This window comes from Microcaecilia unicolor, chromosome 11 (assembly GCF_901765095.1).
Source record: "Microcaecilia unicolor chromosome 11, aMicUni1.1, whole genome shotgun sequence".
NCBI classification, from domain to species: Eukaryota; Metazoa; Chordata; class Amphibia; order Gymnophiona; family Siphonopidae; genus Microcaecilia; species Microcaecilia unicolor.
This window is the reverse complement of record NC_044041.1, coordinates 56,589,944-56,612,297: the sequence shown is the minus strand read 5'-3', so window position 1 is coordinate 56,612,297 and position 22,354 is coordinate 56,589,944. Positions and strand designations below refer to the sequence as shown.

General features: G+C 42.7%; 1 protein-coding gene across 2 annotated transcripts in view; it reads left to right on the top strand.

Annotated features, from left to right (window-relative positions):
• Nucleotides 1-22,354, top strand: part of CDC45 (cell division cycle 45) — a 69,352-nt gene that overhangs the window by 548 nt on the left and 46,450 nt on the right. Inside the window, exons 2-10 of one of the 2 annotated variants that reach the window (XM_030218588.1) lie at nucleotides 215-274; nucleotides 430-522; nucleotides 1,921-2,058; nucleotides 5,034-5,180; nucleotides 11,370-11,428; nucleotides 16,062-16,110; nucleotides 17,782-17,843; nucleotides 17,931-17,981; nucleotides 22,091-22,210. In XM_030218588.1, the coding sequence (XP_030074448.1) occupies nucleotides 215-274; nucleotides 430-522; nucleotides 1,921-2,058; nucleotides 5,034-5,180; nucleotides 11,370-11,428; nucleotides 16,062-16,110; nucleotides 17,782-17,843; nucleotides 17,931-17,981; nucleotides 22,091-22,210 (779 nt within the window). The remainder of the gene's footprint in view (nucleotides 1-214; nucleotides 275-429; nucleotides 523-1,920; nucleotides 2,059-5,033; nucleotides 5,181-11,369; nucleotides 11,429-16,061; nucleotides 16,111-17,781; nucleotides 17,844-17,930; nucleotides 17,982-22,090; nucleotides 22,211-22,354) is intronic. The other variant, XM_030218589.1, reaches the window with a different exon arrangement.

Genomic DNA, 22,354 nt, shown 5'->3' with positions numbered 1-22,354 from the left:
GAGATGCTATTGTTCAGCTAAGATAACGTCTGGGTTAGGATTAGGGGATTTTTTTAAAATACTTAACAATTATAAACACTTTTTAGTTAGTGTTAGGCATCCAAGTCTTTGAATAACATATACAGTATACGTTGGTAAAATGAAATGACACATTCCTTTGGTCTAATGCTTGCTATATAAAATGAGGTTAATTGTAATCTGTCTTCTTTTACAGCGGGTTCTTCTTCTGGTTGCTTCAGATGTAGATGCCTTGTGTGCTTGTAAAATACTCCAAGTAAGCATTATTAAATAAATTCATAGAAAAAATATCAGTTCACAGATGATTCACCAGCCTTGTATGACAGTCCATTCATACTGTAGTAGCAATTGGTGTTTCTTTAGTATTGAAGTTTTTTTTTTTTTTTTTTTTTTTTGTAATGATTCTTTCAGGCTCTCTTCCAATGTGACCATGTGCAGTATACGCTGGTGCCAGTTTCTGGTTGGCAGGAGCTTGAAACAGCATTTCTGGAACATAAAGACCAGGTAGAAAATGGCAATTGGCAGTTTTAACTGTAAACCAGATTGCAGAAAAGGCACAGTTTTAGAGGACCAAAATCATATATAACATCTATAGCTGCTGTTCAAACAAATGTAACAAACATGTCTTCATTTTTAGCCCTGTTTTGGACAGGTCACAGAAGTAGGAATTGAGATGTGCAGATCGGTGCATCTCAAGTTTCACCAGTATTTTAGAACTGAATCTGCTAATGTAGAGCCTATTCTAAAGTACAGGAGAAATGGATGTTTATGCACTGGCTGCATGCAGCATAGACATTTATTTTAGAAAAATAAATGTGTATAATTATCACAGGTTCAAAACCAGTACATAACTGAGTATGTGCCAGCATATAACCAGTTATGTTGTACAATGGCAACATAACCAATTATCTTTGTGACCTTAGAAATATAACCAATATAACAGTCGGAGGGGACTTGTTTCCCTTGCCGGTTTGGTATTTATTTGGGGGGGGGGGAGGGGGGGAGAGTGGGGAACAAAAACCATTATCTAAGTAGGCAATCTCCCTTTAACACTTTCAGTGGAGAGCTGTGTTACCAAATCCTAAAAGTTCTTCGTAGCAGGTATAACTCCTGACGTCGATCTTGTAGGACATAGTTGTTTTTAGTCCTTTTTCTGAAATGGAGAATACATGTGTATGAATTTGCCACATCCTTGTTCTGCCCAAAACACTCCCAGACCTTGCCCCCTTGCCATTTGTACACACTTGGGTTTGATACGTGCATATCTCGGTTTTGTAAAATGGGGACTTAAGCTTTTACACAAGATAAAAATTTAAGTGCTGGGTTTTGCTTGTATCAAGTGCAAATAGGGCTTGTAAAATGAGCACATTAGTATCACCGTAGTATAGCTTGTTGTATGATACGTTATACTTGCTGTTAGAGACATTGAAGATGTTCAAAGGGTTATGTATTGAGTTGCAATGTTTATTTAGTTATTGATTTTTACTGAATATAGTTAAATGATCTTTTTTTCAAACTTTCCTTGAATTTTTGTGGAATGTGCAATATTGGAAGATTCCATGTGGCATCACATTCTGAATCCTACTGGTTGGCAGGAGTATTGTAGATGACATAAGACATAATACATGAACCAGTCAGACACCAGTGTGTGTTTGACAGCATGAAAAATGCTAAAGTGGTCTAAAAGTGCCATTTTAATGTTATGCTAAACAATTGTTTACATCCGTGGTGGTTCCCCATTTTTATCTGGGGCACAGTGACTGGGATTTTTGATTTAAGGATGTGTTTTGTTTTGTTTTTTTCTCTCTGTGATATCCTTTTTTAAATTGAATTTTACAAAATATTTTCTTTCCTGGACTCTGATTTTAACCTCACATCAATTTGTCCTCTTTCCTTTGGCAGTTCTGCTATTTTGTTCTTCTAAACTGTGGTGCCAACATTGACTTGCTTGAGACTTTGCAGCCAGATGAGGATGCCCTGTTTTTTGTTTGTGACACACACAGACCCATTGATGTTGTTAATGTGTACAATGACACACAGGTAAATGAGTCCTTGTAAGTCAGAAAAGTGCCAGACTGATCCTGTGACAGGCAAATAATGAATAGTAGATGAAGTTTGTGGGAATTACTTTAAGAGTGATTAGTAACACCTTTATTGCATATCAGATCTTGCTAGTGACTTCTGAGCAGCCAGCTGTGGAATGTGAAAGATACCAGTGCAGTGTTGGTCTGTCTTGAATAGATTGTAAGCTCTGTCGAGCAGGGACGGTCTCATACTTGTTTACCCCTAATTTTATAAAAGTTGCCATTACTTTTTGCAATTTAATTGAATAATGAGCTAATTAGCACTGATTGGCTTAATCAATTGGCACTAATTTAGATTTAATTGAAATATACATGGGTAAATTTAGGCACGAGTTCAAAAAAAGGGGTGTGGAATTGGGAGGATCATAGGCGGAATGGGGGCGTTCCTAACAGTTCACGCTTTGTTATAGAATGAGGGGGATATGTACCTAATTTAGGTGCATACATTTGCACCACATTTCAGTTGGTGCAAATGGCCACAATTCCAAGGCGTAAGCAGTATTCTATAAACCGCACCTAATTTTAAGCATGGTTTTTAGAATAGTACTTCTTTTGGCACTGACTTTTTTTGACTCTATATATAAAAGTCACTTCTTAGTGTACAGTGCTTAAGACATCTAGTAGCACTATAAAAATGAGTAGTAGTCGGGACTTTTTTGAGGGGGTACTGAGTGCCGGCACCTTTTCTATTATCTGCTAAAATTGACCTATGGTCCCCATGTTTTAATGAAAGAGCTCAGGCTCTGCACACCAATTCTGCCTTGTCATAGTTTCTGTGACTGGTTGCAGGGGGCCTGGCTATTGGGTGGGTCCCTCAGTGATCACCCCACCCATGAAGGTTGGTCTAGCATTTGATTACCGGCACCTTTTTTGCTAGAAACAAAAAATGCACTGGTAATAGTAGTAGTGTTTCAAAGAAAAAACACTGCATGAGGGTTGCTATGGGGAAGAAGGAGGAAAGATTTTTACTATTACCCTTTTTATACCAACTCGAGCAGAGACACAAGGAACGTGCCCGATATCTGAGGGAATCAGTGGCTGAGCCAGAATTGAAACTGAAAGATTCACAATTCCTAGTCTCAGACATTGAGTCTTCAGATCACTCTTCTGTGAATGAGACAGTAATTAGGCCTGTGGCTTAGTAAAAGGGCCCAAAACATCTACGAAATGACCATTTTCGAACATGAAAAACCTCCATCTTTTTGTTTTGAAAATGGCCACGTTCACCACTTGGTTTTTGGACGTTTTCACAAAATGTCCAAAGTCAGATTTAGACGTCATACCGAAAATGCCCTTCCATGTAACTTTGTAAGTCTAAGTGCCTTGAAAATACACCTCAATACCACAAAGTAACATATGCAGCACTGAAATGATGTTTTGTGGTATTGAGGTGTATTTTCAAGGCACTTAGACTTACAAAGATACATGGAGTTTGTTTATTTTTTGCAACGGGAGGTGTGCCTGCACTAATCGGGTAGCGCTGGAGCCCTTACTGCCTCCTAAATAGGTGGTAGTAACTGCCATGAACTAATAGGGAAATCAGCATGTGGCCATTAAAAAAAAAAAAAGAAGAGCTGATTGCAGCTATTTTTCTGCTGCACTAGAAAGTAGCCAGAGCATGCGGCAAACCTACGCATTAATCGCAGCACCAGCCACTTTCTAGCACGTCAGTAAATAGACCACTTTGTGCTTAGTGCATCTATCTTTTTGGACCATTAAAAAAAAAAATCTAGTGTAAAACACAGAAAATCAAGCCATTGGGATGTAGGCGGAGCCACACTCTTAGTAGAATGGCCACACAGACATCCCAGCAGAGCAGTGGGGCACCCTAGGGGGCACTGCAGTGGCTGTCACATAAAAGGTCCCAGGTACACATCTCACCTTTACATTATATGGTGAGCCCTCCAAAACCCACCAAAAACTTACTGAACCCAACAATACACCACTGCAATAGCCCTTATGGCTGCAGGTGTTACCTATATGTGGGTACAATAGGTTTTTGGTGGGTTTTGAGGGGCTGACACTTTCCAACACAAGTGTAACAGGAAAAGTGGATTATGGTCCTGGGTCTCCTTCACAGTGCACTGCACCGACCACTAGGCTACTGCTGCTGTAATAGGACTGGCCATAACATTAACATCTGAAGCTATCATAGAGGCTGGTATGTACTGTTTAATTCACATCTTTGGGGTGGGGTAGAATGGGGTCATTGACCACTGGGAGAGTAAGAGGGTGTCATTCCTTTATTCCTCAAGTGGTCATTTAGGGCACATTTTTGTGGCTTTTAGTCATTATTAAAACAGGTCTAGACAAAAACATCCAACCTTTAGCTCTGGATGTTTTTGTTTTGTTCCATTATGGCAGAAAAACATCCATCTGTTAGGAACACCCAAGTTCAGCCCTTAACACGCCCTCAACATGCCTCCTTGTGATTTGGATGCACTGCAGACAAAAAGCATAAAGAAACAGCTAAAAAATGGGTTTCAAAAATAGCAATTTAGACATTTTTAGTGAGAAAAATGTCCAACTGTCAGTTTATGCCATTTTTTTGGCTGTTTGTCTCTTTTGAAGGTGAGCCCCATAGTAACCTATGGAACTTTGTAACTCTTTGAAAATGAGTCATTATCTTTTATGATTCATTTCCAAATAAGTTTTTAAAAAGTCAGTTTTCTTCTCTCATAGAATAATTTGGAGTTTTCTGTTCTGTAACATGCTTTGCACGAGAAAACCTTGGTTTTCCATGCGGATTGATATGTAGGAATTTTGACATACACATGAGATGAGACTAAAGTGGACAAGCCTGTTTTTTTTTTTTTTTTTAATGCTTGCTTATGGAATATGCTTAGTTCTTTTGTTAGTTTATGAGGATCCAGGTAGCCTTTTTTCCCTTTAACACTTATCTTCCTTTTCTTCCATTATGTGCCTATTTAGATTAAGTTGCTAATTAAACAGGACGATGATCTTGAAATTCCTGTTTATGACGACATCTTCAGAGATGAGACAGAGGAAAATGAAGATGATTCTGGGAATGAAAGTGATGGCTCGGAACCTTTGGGAAAGCGCCGGCGGTTTGATGAGGTGGTTATCTGCTGAGGGATGTGGTGGGAAGTTTTAGTTAAGCTGATATTTGGTTTCTGAGTGATGCCCTGCACTGCATCTGAGAACTCCAGAGCACACATGTATATGAAGTGTTTTTAGAACAGATATAGCGTAGCGTTTATGATGTGGCACACACAGATTTGAAGGGGGCATATTGTGGAACTTGAAAGTGTACACATATTCTGTATATTATTATTTATTGCATTTGTATCCCACATTTTCCCACCTCTTTGCAGGCTCAATGTGGCTTACAATACATCATGAATGGTGAACATATATAGAGAGTAGACTTTTAGTGTTACAGAAGGATTTTGGGCAACATAATGATAAAACATGATAATAGTATAACGAGCAGAAATTGTAAGACAGTTCTGAATAGATATGGTGGAGTTGTGTGTATTCACATTGGTAGATCTTTGCGGTATGCCTTGTTGAAGAGATAGGTCTTCAGTAGTTTGCGGAAGTTCGTTAGTTCGTAGATCTTTTTTAAGTTGTGCGGCAATGTGTTCCATAACTGTGTGCTCAAGTAGGGTAAAGGTTGATGTGTGCATTAGTTTGTATTTTAGACCTTTGCAGTTAGGGAAGTGCAGATTGAGGAATTTGCAGGATGATTTTTTGGCATTTCTGGCATTGCAACAGCAGTTAATGTATTAACGTAAAAACGTTCCCATCAGCATTTATACCTGCTTTCAGTCGCATGTAACTGTGATAACTTCTTCCTGAAGTTGGGAGGAGAGCTTGAGGGGTTAACTGTGCTTACTTCTCAAGTGTGAAAACACCTCAAAATGCCAAAAAAATTCCAAAACTTGGGGCCCCGTTTACTAAGTTGCGCTACAGGCACGTTAGTGCTTTTAGCATGCGCTAACTGTGTAGGCGTCCACAATATTCCTATGGGCGCCTACACAAAGCATGCGAATTTTGTGCACGCGCTAAAAACGTTAGTGCACCTTAGTAAACAGGGACCTTGGTTTCTTAATTGGCTTCCCTTGTATGTGCAAAATCTGGCACTTAAACATGAATGTTGCAGAAATGCTTCTTATATATGTAAGTAGTACTACTTCTACATGCAATGCCCCAAGTGATGCTGCTCTTTCCAAGTGTATGCTTTTGTAAAAGGAATACATTGTTTTGTTTTTATTTGTGCTGTACATATTTTATGAAAGACTCAGTATTTCAACAAGCCTTTTATAAAGTACTATTGCAGTTTTATATGCATGGACTTAAACATCAGTTTTTTTATTACTTTTGTTTTTAAACTTGAGTTATATTGAAAACAAAACCACTACAAAACAAGAATAAAACAGCAATATCGTCCATTTTCCACCTGCTAGAACAACAAATTCCCCCTCCAGAGCACACCCCCTGCCCTTCATTCCATTCCTAGATCATGAAAGAGTCCAGGTACGCCTGTAGTAAGTCCCAGGCTTCATCCAGCACTCCTAGGGGCCGATGCACAAAGCATACTGTGCTAGGAACATCCGATTTTGACTGGTTCTATCCAGTTTAGTGTGCATGTTATTTGGTGTGTAATGCACAAAAGGGTTCTGCGTCCATCTTACTGATTATGGTAGCGGACAACAATGATCTCATGCAAATGTATTACAATGAGCTGATTAGTATTAAAATGAGCAGTCCAAGCAATGCACAGAAAGGAGCACCCACCTTTAACGTGCAAAATTTTCCGTCAGTTCTGGAGCTGTCATTATGTGAGGGTGACTTCTGGCAGAAGCACTCCACATGCATTTTTCAGTAGCAAAACTTGTCTGCGAGCAGAGAACAGGTGGGAGGGGGCTTTCAGCAAGGAGGAGATTTTTTTTTTTTTCAATAGCAAATTACTCTGATGCTGCCTTGCTGGCTCCACTGTCCCCCCTGTATCCTTTCCTCTGCAGTGCTCCGAATCTGGCGCCGCCGAGAGACTGAACTGAGATTGGGGTGCCCCCACCTCCAAATCATCGTTCCTCTCCCCCCGATCGCTGCCACAACAGAATTTAAATACCTTGGCTGGCGGGCATCCCGAGGCCCCGCCCTCAGAAGATGTCTTCCTCCAGCGCTGACTGCCTGCCCCTGTGACTTATTTCTTCTCAGGGTATGCTCGGTTTCAAAACCAAGCATGTGCGCCTGAGAGGAAAAGCAGCCGCTCAGCTATGGGCAGAAGAGCAGCGCTGGAGGAAGCTCTGGGTCCTCCCCAGCCTCCAAGGGGGGCCCGGTGCTGGAGTTTTCTCTCTCCTGTGCCTTTTGGGATGTGATCACTGTGGTCCTGTCAGGAGCAGGAGAGAGAGACCCTGGCGCTGTGCCCCCCTTGGAGGCCTGGGGAATTTTTCTACCCCCTATCGGCGGCCCTGGCTCCACCTTCCTCCAGCAGCTTACTTGCCTTCCCTCCTTAGGTTGCCCCACTTGGGAATCTCCTCCTTGCTGAAAGCCCCCCCTAAGCTTCCCCCCAGCTGATTGCTTATTTCTCTGCCCCCTCCCAGTTGACATCATAGGGGCAGACAGCCAATCTTCTGGGAGAAAGCCCCTATGATGTCCGTTGGGGGGGTGGGGGGGTGGAGAAACAAGCAAACAGCCAGTTGACTGGGGAAAGCCCCTATGATGTCAGCTGGGAGGGCAGAGAAACAAGAAGCCAGTGGGCAGGGGAAAGCCTCCTATGATGTCAGATGGGAGCGGAGAAACAAGCAGACAGCCAGTCAGCTGGGAAAGCCCCTGTGATGTCAGCTGGGAAGGTTTTAAGTAAGGAGGAGATTCCCAAGCGGATATCATTGGGGCAGCCCAAGGAAGGTGGATCCAGAATCTGAGTATTGCACTGCAGGGTAAAGGAGACGGGGACAGTGGAGCCAGCAAGTACTGCAGGGGAAAAGAGAGATTACAGTAGCGGAATTCCTAGGCATGTGCAGATTGTGACTGATGGGTTGTGCACACCTTCCAGCAGGTGGAGACTGAGAGTTCTGACTCTACATAGTGAGCCAATAAGAACCCTTGCTAGGTAGAGAAAGATCCAGTAATCTCAGTCTCCAGCAGGTGGAAGGTTGTGAGCCCTTTAGTCTCTCTAATTTTCCTCTATTTCCTTCTCTGTGAATTTATTATTTTGGGTTTTGTGAGTAGCTTCTTTCCCTTCTGTGCACCTGGGGTTTCTCTGACCCTGTTCTGTAGAGGCTGAAGTCCGCAGGGATCTATTCCAGCTTCGGGGGTGTTACACCTGGCCAGTGGCCAGGTCCCTCCACCCCCCCCCCCCACCAATCCTTCCTGATACAGCGTCTCTTACTGCTGTTGGGAGTTGCTTCAGCCTCTTCAAGGGAAGAGTGGTTAGGTAGGGAGAGGCAGCTGTTTCTGGGAAAAAGAAAACAACAAAGTGAGCAGCTTAGTTGGCTCTGTTCTGTTCTGCACACATGCTAGGCACTTTCGCTACTGAGCTGTTTGCTAAATTTACATGAATCTCATTTGCATGCAGTTTCCTTTGAGCATCACTCACTATTTCAAAATTGGTAATTTCTACTGTGAATCTAAATGGACACAATTTTTAACCTGGCCTTTTGAGCATTGACCCCCCTCCCCCCCCCCCCCCCCCCCCCCCCCCCCCCCCCCCCCCCCCCCCCCCCCCCCCCCCCAGTCTTTCATTTTGAGAACTGCCAACCTCCCCATCAGAATAGCATAATGTAGTCTCTGGTGCCATCTAGTGGCCAAAAGGAGGTTGTTAGATTTCCATTCTTTTTTTTTTTTTACACCACTTGATATATACTGCAAGTGATCCCTGAGAGGGCTATGCCAGTGGTTTCCAAACTTTTTTTGGTTCACGGCACCCTTAGTGTTTGAGCAATTTTTTGCGGCACCTCCAGACCCCCCCGCCACACAGGTCTCTCCCTCCCCCGCCACACATCAAGTCCAAAAACAGCAAAACATATGTAGACAGCACTGATAACTGCCCCATTGAATACCAGAGTAAAATTTTGTTTCACTTCACTTATCTATACAATCTTACTCCAAAACAATGGGCACAGCAAGTTAAAAAGTACAATAAAAACTGTAATTCACAGTAAATCAAATACAAATCAAAAGTTATGAACATATAAAGCATGAACGATCTACAACCCTAACTTAGTGACAAAACTAAAGCCCCATCCCATCTTCACCAAAGGTACCAAATCTGGCTTACTTCTTAAATAGTCCATACTGGCTCTCCTACTGCAAGGCTCTGGGGTTTTTGTTTTTTGTTGGAGAAGTAACATAGTAGATGACGGCAGAGAAAGACCTGTACGGTCTATCCAGTCTGCCCAACAAGATAAACTCATATGTGCTACTTTATGTGTATACCTGACCTTGATTTGTATCTGCCATTTTCAGTCTGCCCAGCACTAGCCCCACCTCCCAACCACTAGCCCGCCTCCCACCACTAGTACTGCCACTGGTAATTTGAAATGATTCCTTTTATACTACATCACTCACTTGGGGACACTAGGCTTGTTCTCCTTCAAAAACATCCATCAAAGCCCCGAGTTAACCCGGGTGGGCCCCTCCTACCCCCACCCCTGTCCATACATACAGTTTTTCCTCCCCCCTCAGCCTGGCATCCGTTCCTCTCTTTCCTCCAGCATCTGTTCTTCTCTTTTCTTCCCTCCCCCCCCCCCCCAACATTTGCTTCTTTTTCGCTCCCCAGTCTACCTGCAAGCCATCACCAGCAGCGATTCCAGTAAGCAGCCTGCGCCAGCCCTGCAGGCTTCCCTCTGCTTACTGCGTCCCCGCCAGTGTGGTCTGTTCAGATCAACTGCCTTTCTCAGAATCACGCAGATAGAAGACTGTAAAGCTACGTGTGATTGGTTACAGAGCCTGTCTGGCTTCTAAAAGGGCAATCCTGATTGGGAAGCAAGGAGTGAGGCTCTTTGTTTCCTAATCAGGATTGCCATTTTAGGTGCCAGACAGGCTCTGTGACCAGTCACAGATGAGTGTGATCAGTAGCTTGCCCCAGCCATGTGTAGCTCACGTCGGCGCCGCTACGTAAACTCGTAGGCCATAGGGATTATTGGGGGGGGGGGGGGGAGGTGCGCTTCCTGTTCCTTGCTGCCAACACTTTTTCCAGCACTTGGCATGAACTCCCGTCTGTGTACCGCGGCACCCCTGTGAGTTCATCGCGGCGCACTGGGGTGCCACAGCACACAGTTTGGGAAATGCTGGGCTATGTCGTTTACAATTTCAATTTACAGGTACTTTGCACTGTCTGTAATGGGCTCACAATCTAAGTTTTTTATATAAGCTATAACCATCTGTGCAGCATATATACAACATTTCAGAACTTTATAATGTCACAGAACAATAGGGATCTAGAAGGTTAAATAAGCAGTGCAGTATTGTCAGCTGGACAGGAACACTGCTTCTTGTACTGGCTAAAACCAGTGTAAATGAAGCGTTGCAAGCCCAGTTTGCTTTGAGCATCGGGGCCTAAGAAAGGAAAACTGTCACAGTAAGGATCAGGGCATACAAAAGATCTAAATAAAACTTGATCTCTGACTAGGAAATCCTCCTAAGGCTTAACTTGGGACATGGAAGTCTTGTTGCTGTGGCTCATTGCGATGTCAGTCAGAGGGACAGACCTTCAGTAGAGAACATACAACACAATGGGAGTCTTTTACTAAAGATGAGGGCATGTTACTTGCAGCAGAACCCATTTTATTCCTATGGGACCTGCTTCAGATAACCAGGGATTTAGACTATCTCAAGGACAAACAAATAATGAAGAGTGGATAGGTGAGAGCATAATTAGGCAGGACTAGATAGAAAATGAGATTAAGAAAAGGGTGTGGGTAAAATTCGAATAGAGTTCTTTGTATTCAGAAAGGCCAGACTGAAGAAATATGTTTTTAGAAGACTTCTAAAAGTTAGGTAATCATCTGTAAACTTGATTGATTTAAGAAGAGCATTCCAAATTTTGATAGGAGAAATTAGCAGAGTGAATTGTTTTATATATCACATTTTTACAGATATGGAAAATGTAAGACAAGATATTCTGTAGATGATGAAACAGCATTACTCTCTTGTTTGCAATAACACATGAAACTACATTCAGTGCGGTCTCCTGGCCATGCACAGAATGCTTTTGAATCTGGTGCCTTAGTCGGGTTTAAACCTGTGATCATTTGGTATCTTTCTTTAAATTTCATTGGTTTATTTGATGGTTTCCAGGATGCGATGGAGAAAAGAATAGAAAAGAGACGGCAGAGGCGAGACTGGGAAACACGCAGGTAGATTTACTTGTTTTGGATATTCTGTTTTTAATACGCTGCTAATGTTCTACACACCACCAGGATTAAGTATACACTACTGTTCAGACAGGCTTCTAACCCAAGGCAAAAAGCAGGGTGGTGACCTAGATACGATAACAACTGGGCACCAAAAACTGATTCAGTTGACTTCTTCACTGTTTGGGGACGAACAACGCAACGAAATCCTCAACAAAATAGCGCCCATACTTACAAAATCAGCACAAAAACACAATAAAATACTCTGGTTTAACGACGAACTAAAAATTCTAAAAACGCAAACTAGAAAATTAGAATGAAACTGGAAAAAAAAACAAAAATGAAAGAAAGTCAAACAAAATACAAATATAAAATAAGACAATCCAAAAGAAACTTCTACAGAGAACAAATAGGCACAGATTACAAAGACACAAAGAAATTATACAAACTAATAAACAACTTAACACCAAAATGGTAACTACACCGAATGCAAACCTCCTACGTGCAGACAATCTTGCCAAATACTTTGAAGGAAAAATTACCAATCTATGCAAGAATCTGCATCGGGGAAATATTAATCCAGAAACCTTCATAAACGAACTAGATCCGAACCCAAGGGAATACCCGGCAGACCGTATTTGGAATAACATCACTAATCTAAGCACCGAAATAATAGCCCGTTCACTCAGAAAATTCTACTCTGCCAACTAGACACCTGCCGCAACTATATAATGACCCCCCCCCCCCCTCAATCAATACGTCACAGAACTCACAGACCACCTTAATTATCTATTCAAAATAGGCCTATTTCCTACTAACCCCTATCCCAAAAGACACAAAAAAAAAAGTAGAAGACTTTCTGTACTTTCTCTATTTCTCTACGTAGATGACTTCACCATCTATATTCCCTTCAAACAAAACCCCACAGAAATCACCAAGGAAATAATAAACAGCATGAACATCATGGAATCCTGGGCATCGGCATTACTACTGCTACTACTTAACATTTCTAGCGCGCTACTAGGGTTACGCAGCGCTGTACAGTTTAACAAAAAAGGACAGTCCCTGCTCAAAAGAGCTTACAATCTAATGGGCGAAATGTCAAGTTGGAGCAGTCTAGATTTCCTGAATAGAAGTATGGCATTCAAGTTAAAACTCAATAGAGATAAAACCCAATGTCTCATTCTCTCGTCCCAATACAATGATGTTCCCCCCTCGGCAATTAACGCACAGGGTTCATCCCTCCCAATCTCAGACCACTTGAAAATCTTAGGAATAACAATTGACCGCAACCTAACACTAGAAAGCCAAGCTAAGAACACGATCAAGAAAATGTTCCTCACTATGTAGAAGCTCAAACGTATAAAATCTTACTTTCCCAGGGATTTAGATTGTAAGCTCTTTTGAGCAGGGACTGTCTTTCTTCTTCATGTTCAATTGTAAAGCGCTGCGTACAACTGGTAGCGCTACAGAAGTGATTTATAGTAGTAGTAGTAGATTCATTCCGCAACATGATCCAAACCATGGTGCTAACCCGTGTAGACTACTGCAATAGTATTACGTAGGCTGCAAAGATCAAATCATAAAACTATAGACAGTACAAAACACAGCTGCCAGACTCATCTTTGGAAAAACACGCTTTGAAAGCGCGAAACCCCTCCTAAGAAGCTTACATTGGCTTCCTATTAACGCTCGCATAACATTCAAAATATGCACAATAGTCCACAGAATCATCTACGGACTCGCACCAGATTTACATGATGGAACTTATCGATCTACCATTAAGAAGCATGATGAGAACAGCAAGAACCTACCTAACCCTTCACTACCCCAATTGCAAAGGTATAAAATACAAATCTTCACATGCCAACAGCCTCTCCTTTATAGGCAGACAACTTTGGAACTCACTACTAGAGGTCTGCACGGGAACAGGGTTTGCGGGAATCCTCTCCGGGTCAGTGGGAGTGCCGTGGGGACGGAAACAGACATGCTGGAATCCCGTGGGTATGGAGGATGTTCTGGCGGGATTCCCATGGGGATGCACCGCGTACATACCTTTGTTTGTGAGAGCCCGCTGCTTTTCTGCTGATCTGTGCCCCTATCGCATCAATCATGCTGCAATGCTGGTTCGCCAATCACCCCTTCTTCTTTTAGTGGGTGGAGACACCAAGCTGTCCTCCAGTGGGAAAAAGAAGGATGCCCTCAACTGCCCTGTCTCAGGGATGGCCAAATGTCAAGAGGGTGGGGTGTCGGGCATAGCAAAGGCGCGTGGATGTCCTCAAAGAAACATCCATTTTGGGCGTCCTCAACTGCTCTGTTGCAGGGACGGCCAAATATTTCAAGGGGGTGCCGGGCATAGCAAAGGTGCGTGGATGTCCTCAAAGAATCGTCCATTTTGGGCATCCTTAACTGCTCCGTCGCAGTGACGGCCAAATTTCAACGGGGTGTTGGAGGCATAGGGAAGGTGGGACTTGAGCGCCTAACACTTAGACGTCCTTCATCTATAATCTACAAAGAAAAAGGACGTCCCTGACGAGCACTTGCACGTTTTCACCTGGGTCTCTCTCTGTCTCAACTCAAGTTTAACACATGCAGGAGATTTGCTCAAGTTGTATGTAGTGAGTCTTCCAGGCACTGCCAGACCTCGGTATCCACAGAAGAGAACTGCACAGAGGTGAGCTCAGCTGACTACTTTTATTTTTTATTTGTGTATAGGCAGTTTATTTCTCTCATGGTGGGAACTGGCTGTTTGTGAGCTGTTTTACTGCAGCTAAAGCATTAGCATGCCCACTTGTTTCTTTTGTTGAGGGCATTGTGCTGTTTGGGTGACCAATAATTCTCTCTATTTTAGTGTGGAAAAAACTTCAGTTTGTTTTATGTATTTATTGCCCTTTTTCTAAGATTCAGTTTATTAATGAGTGAAGAAATATTTTCTCTGATTCGTTTTAAATGTATTACTCTGCATTGTGTGCCCCCTGTCCACTCCACTCAGTACTTTATACTTCCTTTTTTTATGGGGACGGGCGAGGATGGAGGAGATTACTCACGGAGACGGGTGGGGATGGGTTAGATTCTGGCGGGGATTAGCGGGGATGGGTTTGATTCCGGCGGGGATGGGTCGCATTTTTGTCCCCGTGCAACTCTCTACTCACTACCCAAAGACCCGAAACTCACAGAAAACTACAAAACCTGAAAACACATCTTTTCTAGAAGTCTTCCCCCCCTGGATCTGCCTAATCCCACACCACCATACATCACGAAAAGTTCAGAAATGGAAAACAATAATATTAACTTCTCTCACAATATGCTAATATATTATCAACCTAAGCGTTTATTGTACTTCTGTATTATGTACTAGACTTAACTGCCTTTTTAGCAATATGTAAGCCACATTGAACCTGCCATACGGTGGGAAAATGTGGGATACAAATGCAATAAATAAATAAATACGTGGGTCTTTATGCCGCCGATTTTCTGTTTTCCAATTTAATGGCTTGGGCTAATGTTGCCATTAGTGTGCAGCCATTAAACAGCCTATTTTGTAGGCTGTAAGGGCTCAATTGCTAATCCTTCGCTAACCATTTAGTATACAACAATGCTGACACATTAACCGTTTAGTGCAGAAGAGCACACTCACTACCCCCAGACGGGCCCCCTAGGCTAAAAAATCATTTTAGTGCATGTGTATTTTATGCATGCGTTACTGCTTACTGCAGCCTGATTAAAAAATGTCCCTTTGTGAGCTAGGAGTCGAGAAGCAGCATTTTGAATAAGTACATAAGCATCGCCATGCTGGGACAGACCAAGGGTCCATCGAGCCCAGCACCCTGTCACCGACAGCGGCCAAAAGAACAAGCAATTTGTCACGCCCATCCTAGAAATACTGTATTATTCCCTCGTTCATTCAATAACATTCTATGGCTTTTTCCTCCAGGAAGCCGTCCAACCCTTTTTTGAAGTCTGCTAAGTTAACCGCCTTAACCACCTTTTCCGGCAGCGAATTCCAGAGTTTAACTACGCGTTGCGTTGTTTTGTCGGGCCTATCCTACTGCTGCTACTCAATAGTCTCTACTTTGTATTGATTCAGAGGACAATTTTATTACATATTACTTTGTTTCTTATTTTACACATCTACCCCTCCCTTTTCTGACCCTATTTTTTTATTGTCTTGTAAGCCACATTGAGCCTGCTTGTTTGTGTGGAAAATGTGGGATACAAATGCTGCAAATAAATAAATATAATTAAATAAGAAAAATTTCCTCTGGTTCGTTTTAAATTTACCACACTGCAGCTTCATCGCATGCCCCCTTGTCCTAGTATGTTTGGAAAGCGTAAACAGATGCTCCACATCGACCTGTTCCATTCCACTTATTATGTTATAGACCTCTATCATATCTCCCCTCTGCCGCCTTTTCTCCAAGCTGAAGAGCCTCAGCCTATCCTGATAGGGAAGTCGTCCCATCCCCTGTATCATCTTTGTCGCCCTTCTCTGCACCTTTTCCAATTCCACTATGTCTTTTTTGAGGTGCGGCGACCAGAATAAGTTGGAGCTTGGAGAAATCATCTGTTTTCAACCTGATTCTGGAAAACGAAGCCAGTGACCTAATTTTAAATTAAACTTTCTTTTCCTTCACAGGAGGGAAATTCTCTTTGACTATGAACAGTACGAATACCATGGTACCTCTGTAAGTACAGAACTCAAGTGCACAACTTAGGAAACCTCTGCTATCATGTTCAGCTCATAAGTCCTATCACCTCTTACCAAAGAGTAAAATTTTAAGTTTTAGCACCAGTTTGAACTTAACATCACCAAGCACATACATTTTTCTAAATGACAGTGGGGGGGGGGGGGGGGGGGGGGGGGACTGCACCTCATGGAGCACATAGTACAAATCATATGAAAATCTTGCAGAACTGCAATTAAAAGTGACAAAAATACACAGAGGCATTCCTCATCAAGGTGTGCTTCTGCCTGTATGGCATTTGAGTGTCTACAAGCCACAATATTTCCCTTATTTTCCCAGTCTGGTTAGTAGCAGTTAGAGAATGACACGGGGACGGGGACAGAGCTTGCAGGGACGGGACGGGGACAGATCCCATGGGGATGAGGACAGAGCCCACGGGGACAGGGGACAAACTTTGCCCCGTGTCATTTTCTACTTTGAAGCCTGTTAATGAACTGGACTTTTATGTTTAAGTGATGCCTACAAAGATATTTTGATTTTTTTGAAAAACAAGCAAACATACTGGCCACAACTAGCAAAATTTGCAGGGGGGATCCTGTACATTCTACTACCAGCACTACCAGAAGACAACTTCTGTTCCAGGAAGGACTGTAGAAGACAGGAGAGCTAGATTGAATCATGAGATTGTTGATGATTTCTTATTTATACACAGATTTAAAAAAAAACATAACAGTGCTTTATAGGGCATATTTTTCCCCTCTAGGGCTTATAGAACGGGTTGTATTTTATACCCCTGGACATTTTAACAGTGTGAATTAGGATTCCTTGGTGTAGTAGAAATCACCTATTGTTGGGGTTGGAAGGGTAGAGGGTGGTGGTGGGAAGGAGGGTTATTATAGCTACTCATTGTTATTATTGTTCTCTATTTGTAATTTATACACAACAGTTGCACAGCATATTCCTTTTTATATTTTAATAAAAAGATTTAAATATAAAATCATAAGTGTTTGAGGCTTCTGCAGATGAGGACAGAGCCGACAGGACGGGGACAGAACCTGCGGGGGCGGGGATGGAGACAGGGCCTGCGGGGCGGGGATGGAGACAGAACCTACAGGGATGGGGTGGGGACGGAGCGAGGACGGAGACAAACTTTGTCCCCGTGTCATTCTCTAGTAGCAGTATCCATTGTTTACCCCAGACAGGATCACTGTCCCTCACTCTATCTTTGCTCTGTATGGGCTGCAATCTTGCCTGCAAGTAAGCAGTGCTACTGAAAATTCCAGGTTACTGCCACTGTTCAGTGTGGGCAAGAGCAGTTTGCCCCAGCATTTTCTATTCACTTTGCTATGTGTATGACTAATATTCTCATGGTTTCCTGAGTTTCTAGCCTCACTATCCTTTTCTTTTCCTGCAAATACTGGAAATCATTTTCCTTAAAAATAAAAATGTGTCTATTAACTTAGGCTTCTCCCAGGGTGTTTGTTAATATTCACCAAACTTCATTGAACTCCCTTTTCTCCTCTTCATTACCTGCCACCTTTGGAGGGATTGCAGAGGCAGTAATATTTATCCTTTAATCTCCCTCACCCAGGAGTGTACTTATACCTCATTAAAATGAGTTTTTGTTGTACTTGACCCGGTTGATGTTTGCTTTCTCTTTCTCCACTGCAGTCTGCCATGGTGATGTTTGATTTGGCATGGATTATGTCTAAAGACTCCAATGATATGTTGTGGTATGTATTGCAATTGTAATTATTATAGCAATTCATAATATTTTATTCTTCTCTGAATACTCAGTACATTTTTCTTTTGACTCTTAGGTGGGCCATTATTGGGCTGACTGATCAGTGGGTTCATGACAAAATTACTCAGTGAGTATTCTGCTCTTCTTCTTTCACAAATGCTGATAAGAATGTTAGAACACTTGTATTCATGGGGGGGGGGGGGGGGGGTCCATGTCAAGCACTATTAGTCTGTTTTATATGTGCTTGTCTGTAGATGGAATGTAGGTCTTGTAATCTAATTGCCTGACTCCCTCACTAGTTTTGGGAAGCAGCCCACTGGTCTCCATTCTATAAATACTCCTGTATGTAGTTAACTCTCCAGTGCACAATGACCTGCAGTAAGACCGTGGGGCTGATATTGAGACTGTGGGAAGGAGTCTGGCTAACTCCCGCGGTCAGGTGAACCAGGAAATTCAGTGGCAGGGCTGTATCCGGCGACAGGCGGTGAATTTCTGGGGGGGTTTTGGCTGCTAAAAACATAGCTGGTTAAGCCGATATTCTTTGACTGACAAAGATAAACCTGCTATTTGCGTGGGTCCATCTGGTGGCTAAACTTAGCTGGTTAGCCAATGAATATCGGCACTAACTGGCTATGTTGTGTGACATAGCTGCTAAGCGGTAATATTCAGCCGAGATAGCCGGCTATCTCATGCTGAATATTAGCACTTAGCCAGCTTAAGGCTGTTTAACTGGCCAGGAGCTGTTCCTATCTGGTTAAAGAGTTTTAAATATCGACCGGCATGTGTTTAACCTTGATTTAATTTGGTAAGTGATTTCTATGTGAGGTATTGTGTGTGTATACCAGTGGTTCAAGAAAGTAGGGAGTTGTTCTTTACCACACCAAATATATCATGAATCCGTTAACATCAATTAATAAGTTTAATGTACTGATGAGCTGCTGCATTGCATTGACACTGCATATTTATTGTAATAATCATTATGACAAAATACAGTGTACTTTTTCTAACAGGACACCTATATAAGAAGTCCAAAGTACTTATGTGCCTTTATAAATTAAGCACCCCAAACCAGCCCCAATGGTGCACAAATTTATGCCCACTCCAAAAAAAAAAAAAAGTGTATATGTACGTATGTATCCTACATATATATTATAAAACACACATGCACATCACAATTCTAGCTCTGCTCAGACTGTCTCCAGGAATGCCTTTGCACAAAGAACACACTCCAGCTGATATTCAGAACTTTTTAACCTGCCAGGAATGGTTCCTGGCTGGCTAACCACTAATATTCAGAGGGAGACAACCAGTTATCTCCGCTGAATATTTGCGGTTATTGCATAGCAGCTAACCAGCTATATTGCACAATATAGCCAGCTATCCACAAATATTCAAGCACTGGCCTGCTAAGTTTAGCAGCCAGATCGGACTGCCTAAATAGCAGTCCTATAATTGGTCACTATAAACTTAACCGGCCAACGCTGAATATTCATTTAGCTGGTTAAGTTTCAGCCGGCCAAAAAAACACCGGATATTCAATGCCGGCTAACCCTACAACCACCTAAAGGGTCTGTGCAAGCACTACTTAGGCCCGCTTGCACCTGTGCACGTGCTCTACACTGGCATACCCTCCACTCTACCGCACTAGGTTTTCTCTTGCCTCTGGGCAAGTCTCCTACCCAAAATTCCCCAGTAGTTTCTAAGGACACTGGGCCACAATCCCAGGGCTCCCTCAGATCCTAGAAAACACCCAGACAGAGAACACAAACCACCAGGATTCTTAGTCCAGGACAACAGAGCTAATAAACTAATAGATTTATTATCAGAAAAGTGAGACGGTGAAAAAAAAGGTGAAAACAGCAAACAATAACAGGTAAAATAACTACTTTCAACAGTAAAACTAACTAGACATTTTCTTAGTACCTGAGTAGTACCTGGGGAGTTCAGGAAAGTATCTGCTCACAAGTTTTGAACAGGGTCTCGATGCAGATACCATACTCCCTCTCTGAGACTGGGAGAATCCAGCACATTCTGGCTGGATTTTGAACTCCAGGGCCAAGCAGAGCTCAGAGCATTAGCACTGAGGGGTATTTGTCCAATAGCAATGTAGATTACTTTCCCTGAGGGCTTAAGCTGAAAGGAAAACAAGTCACCTCTGCAACAGCTTTAAAGCAGAAGACAGACACCACCTGCTGGCCAAACAAGAGAAATACATGTTGTAAAAATATTAGTACAAATCACAGGCATGAAAATCCCCTGTTTTAGCCATAACTCCCAGTTCCTGCCTTGTCTCCAGCCTTGCCTTGCCTCGCCTCACACCTAGTCTTGGCTTGCTTCCAGCCCTGCCTCATCTCTGAGTTTCCGCCAAGCTCCGACCCTGTTTCGTCTCCAAGTTCCCGCCAAGCTCCTGCCCTGCCTCATCTCCGATTCCCGCCAAGCTCCGTCCTCCAAGTTCCTGCCAAGCTCTGGCCCTGCCTCATCTCCAAGTTCCAGCCCTGCCTCATGTCCTAGTTCCTACCAAGCTCCGGCCTCCGAGTTTCCGCCAAGTTCCGTCCTTGCCTCGCCTTCGAGTTCCCGCCAAGCTCCGGCCCTGCCTCGTGTCCGAGTTCCCTGCCTTGCCTTGGACTCGTGTTCCTGTCCTGACTAGTCTTATCTTGCCTACACTTTGCTTTCCTTCTTGCGTTGCTTTGTCTTCTGTGTCTAGTCCTTGCTCATTATCTTGTCCAGATCCATCCAGAACCAGTTCTTGCCTTGCCCTTGTCTTGCCTGCCTGGACCCAGTTTTATCCTAGTTCCTTGTTTTGCCTTGTCCTGTCTAGGTTCCAGTTCTAACTCTGCCTTGCTTTTCCTTGCCTCTGTTCCTGTCTTGTCTGTCTTGCCTTGTCCAGCTGTGTCTTGCCTAGCGTTGTCTAGTCTAGCCTTGTCTAGTCCTGCATGGTCCTCCCTAGCCTTGTCCTGTCTAGTCTTGCCTAGGTTCTTACCTGGGATCACCTTGCCTTGTGCTAGCCCAGGGACCTTGTCTACCGCAGTCAGGGTCAACTGCAGCCCAAGGGCTTACCGTCTTGTGTTCATGACAGATTTTCATCAATTGATCTAAGGCATATGATGTGTTGTCAATAATAAAGTTTTTTTAAGGAAATGGGTTGATAGGGGTTGGTAAGTATGAGGAATTTAGTCTTTTCCCGATTTAATTTGAGTTTGAAACTGGATGCCCAAGATTCCATCAGATCTAAACTGGTTTTAATCTCATGTATAATTTCTAGTAATTCACTTTTGAAGGGGATATAAATGGTGAATTAAATCTGTGAGCCTCCAGTAAGTAACCCAGTGGTGCCATCATGACATTGAATAATATGGGTGACAAAGGAGAGTTTTGTGGAACCCCACATATAGAGCTCCAGGGTGCGGAGATATGACCTGATTGTTTTACTTGGCAGGATCTTGATATTAGGATACTGTAGAACCACTTTAAGACCGCTCCACTAATACCAAAGTGGACCTATCAAATTGTAAAATTATAATTTTTCTGCCCACGTTCCAACTCTTTTTTGTGAAATTTGCAATAAGGGTGGTGAGCACTGACTCAGTCCTAAAGGATGGCCAGAATCCCGATTGTGTACTGTGAAGGATGGAAAGGCTTGTAGGAACTCCATGAGCTGACTAGCTACTAAACCTTCCATCACTTTTGCCAATAAAGGAATAGAGGCTACAGGTCTGTAATTAGATTCTTTGCTTCTACTGGCCTTGGGATTCTTTGAGATAGGTGTTTGAAATATTTTGCCATAATTTTCAAGGAGTAATCCGTTCGATAACATGAAGGATAAGTATGTTTGTAAGCAATTGACGAATAGGTCGGGAGCTAGCCTTAGAAGATAGCTGGAACGTGTGTCTAAAATACATTGTGATGTTGTGTACTTGGATAGAAAAAATTTTATCTGATCCAATATGGGAGGGGAGAAGTCAGACCATGTTCTGTCTGTTGGGTGGCGTACAGTAGAATTGACAAATGGAAGAATATATTTGTTGACAGTGGTGATGGAGCCTTTCATTTTGTGTCTAAAATTATTAATTTTTATAATAAAGCTTATAAAGTTATAAGCTCAGCCTGAAGTCAGTAGTTCTCAGTCTCCGTCTGCTGATAGTGTGTCTGGAGGTACTGAAGGTGAGAAAATTAGGAGGTAAGACCTAATTTCTTCATAGCTAGAGCTAAAAGTAACTTTCTGTTCTTTATATAAAGGATGAAGTATGTAACGGATGTGGGTGCTCTGCAACGGCATGTATCCCGACATAACCACCGCAATGAGAATGAAGGAAACTCCCTCTCCATTGACTGCATGAGAATAGTCTTTGAATATGAGTATCCTTTAGAAAAGAAGTTGATAAATTGGTGGCAGTAATTCAAAGAGTTGATTAGTCTGTAGTGAAAAACTGCATTTCTACATAGACAGATCTAACTGGATCCTACAGCTGTAACATCAATTCCATCCTGGAAGATTTTCTC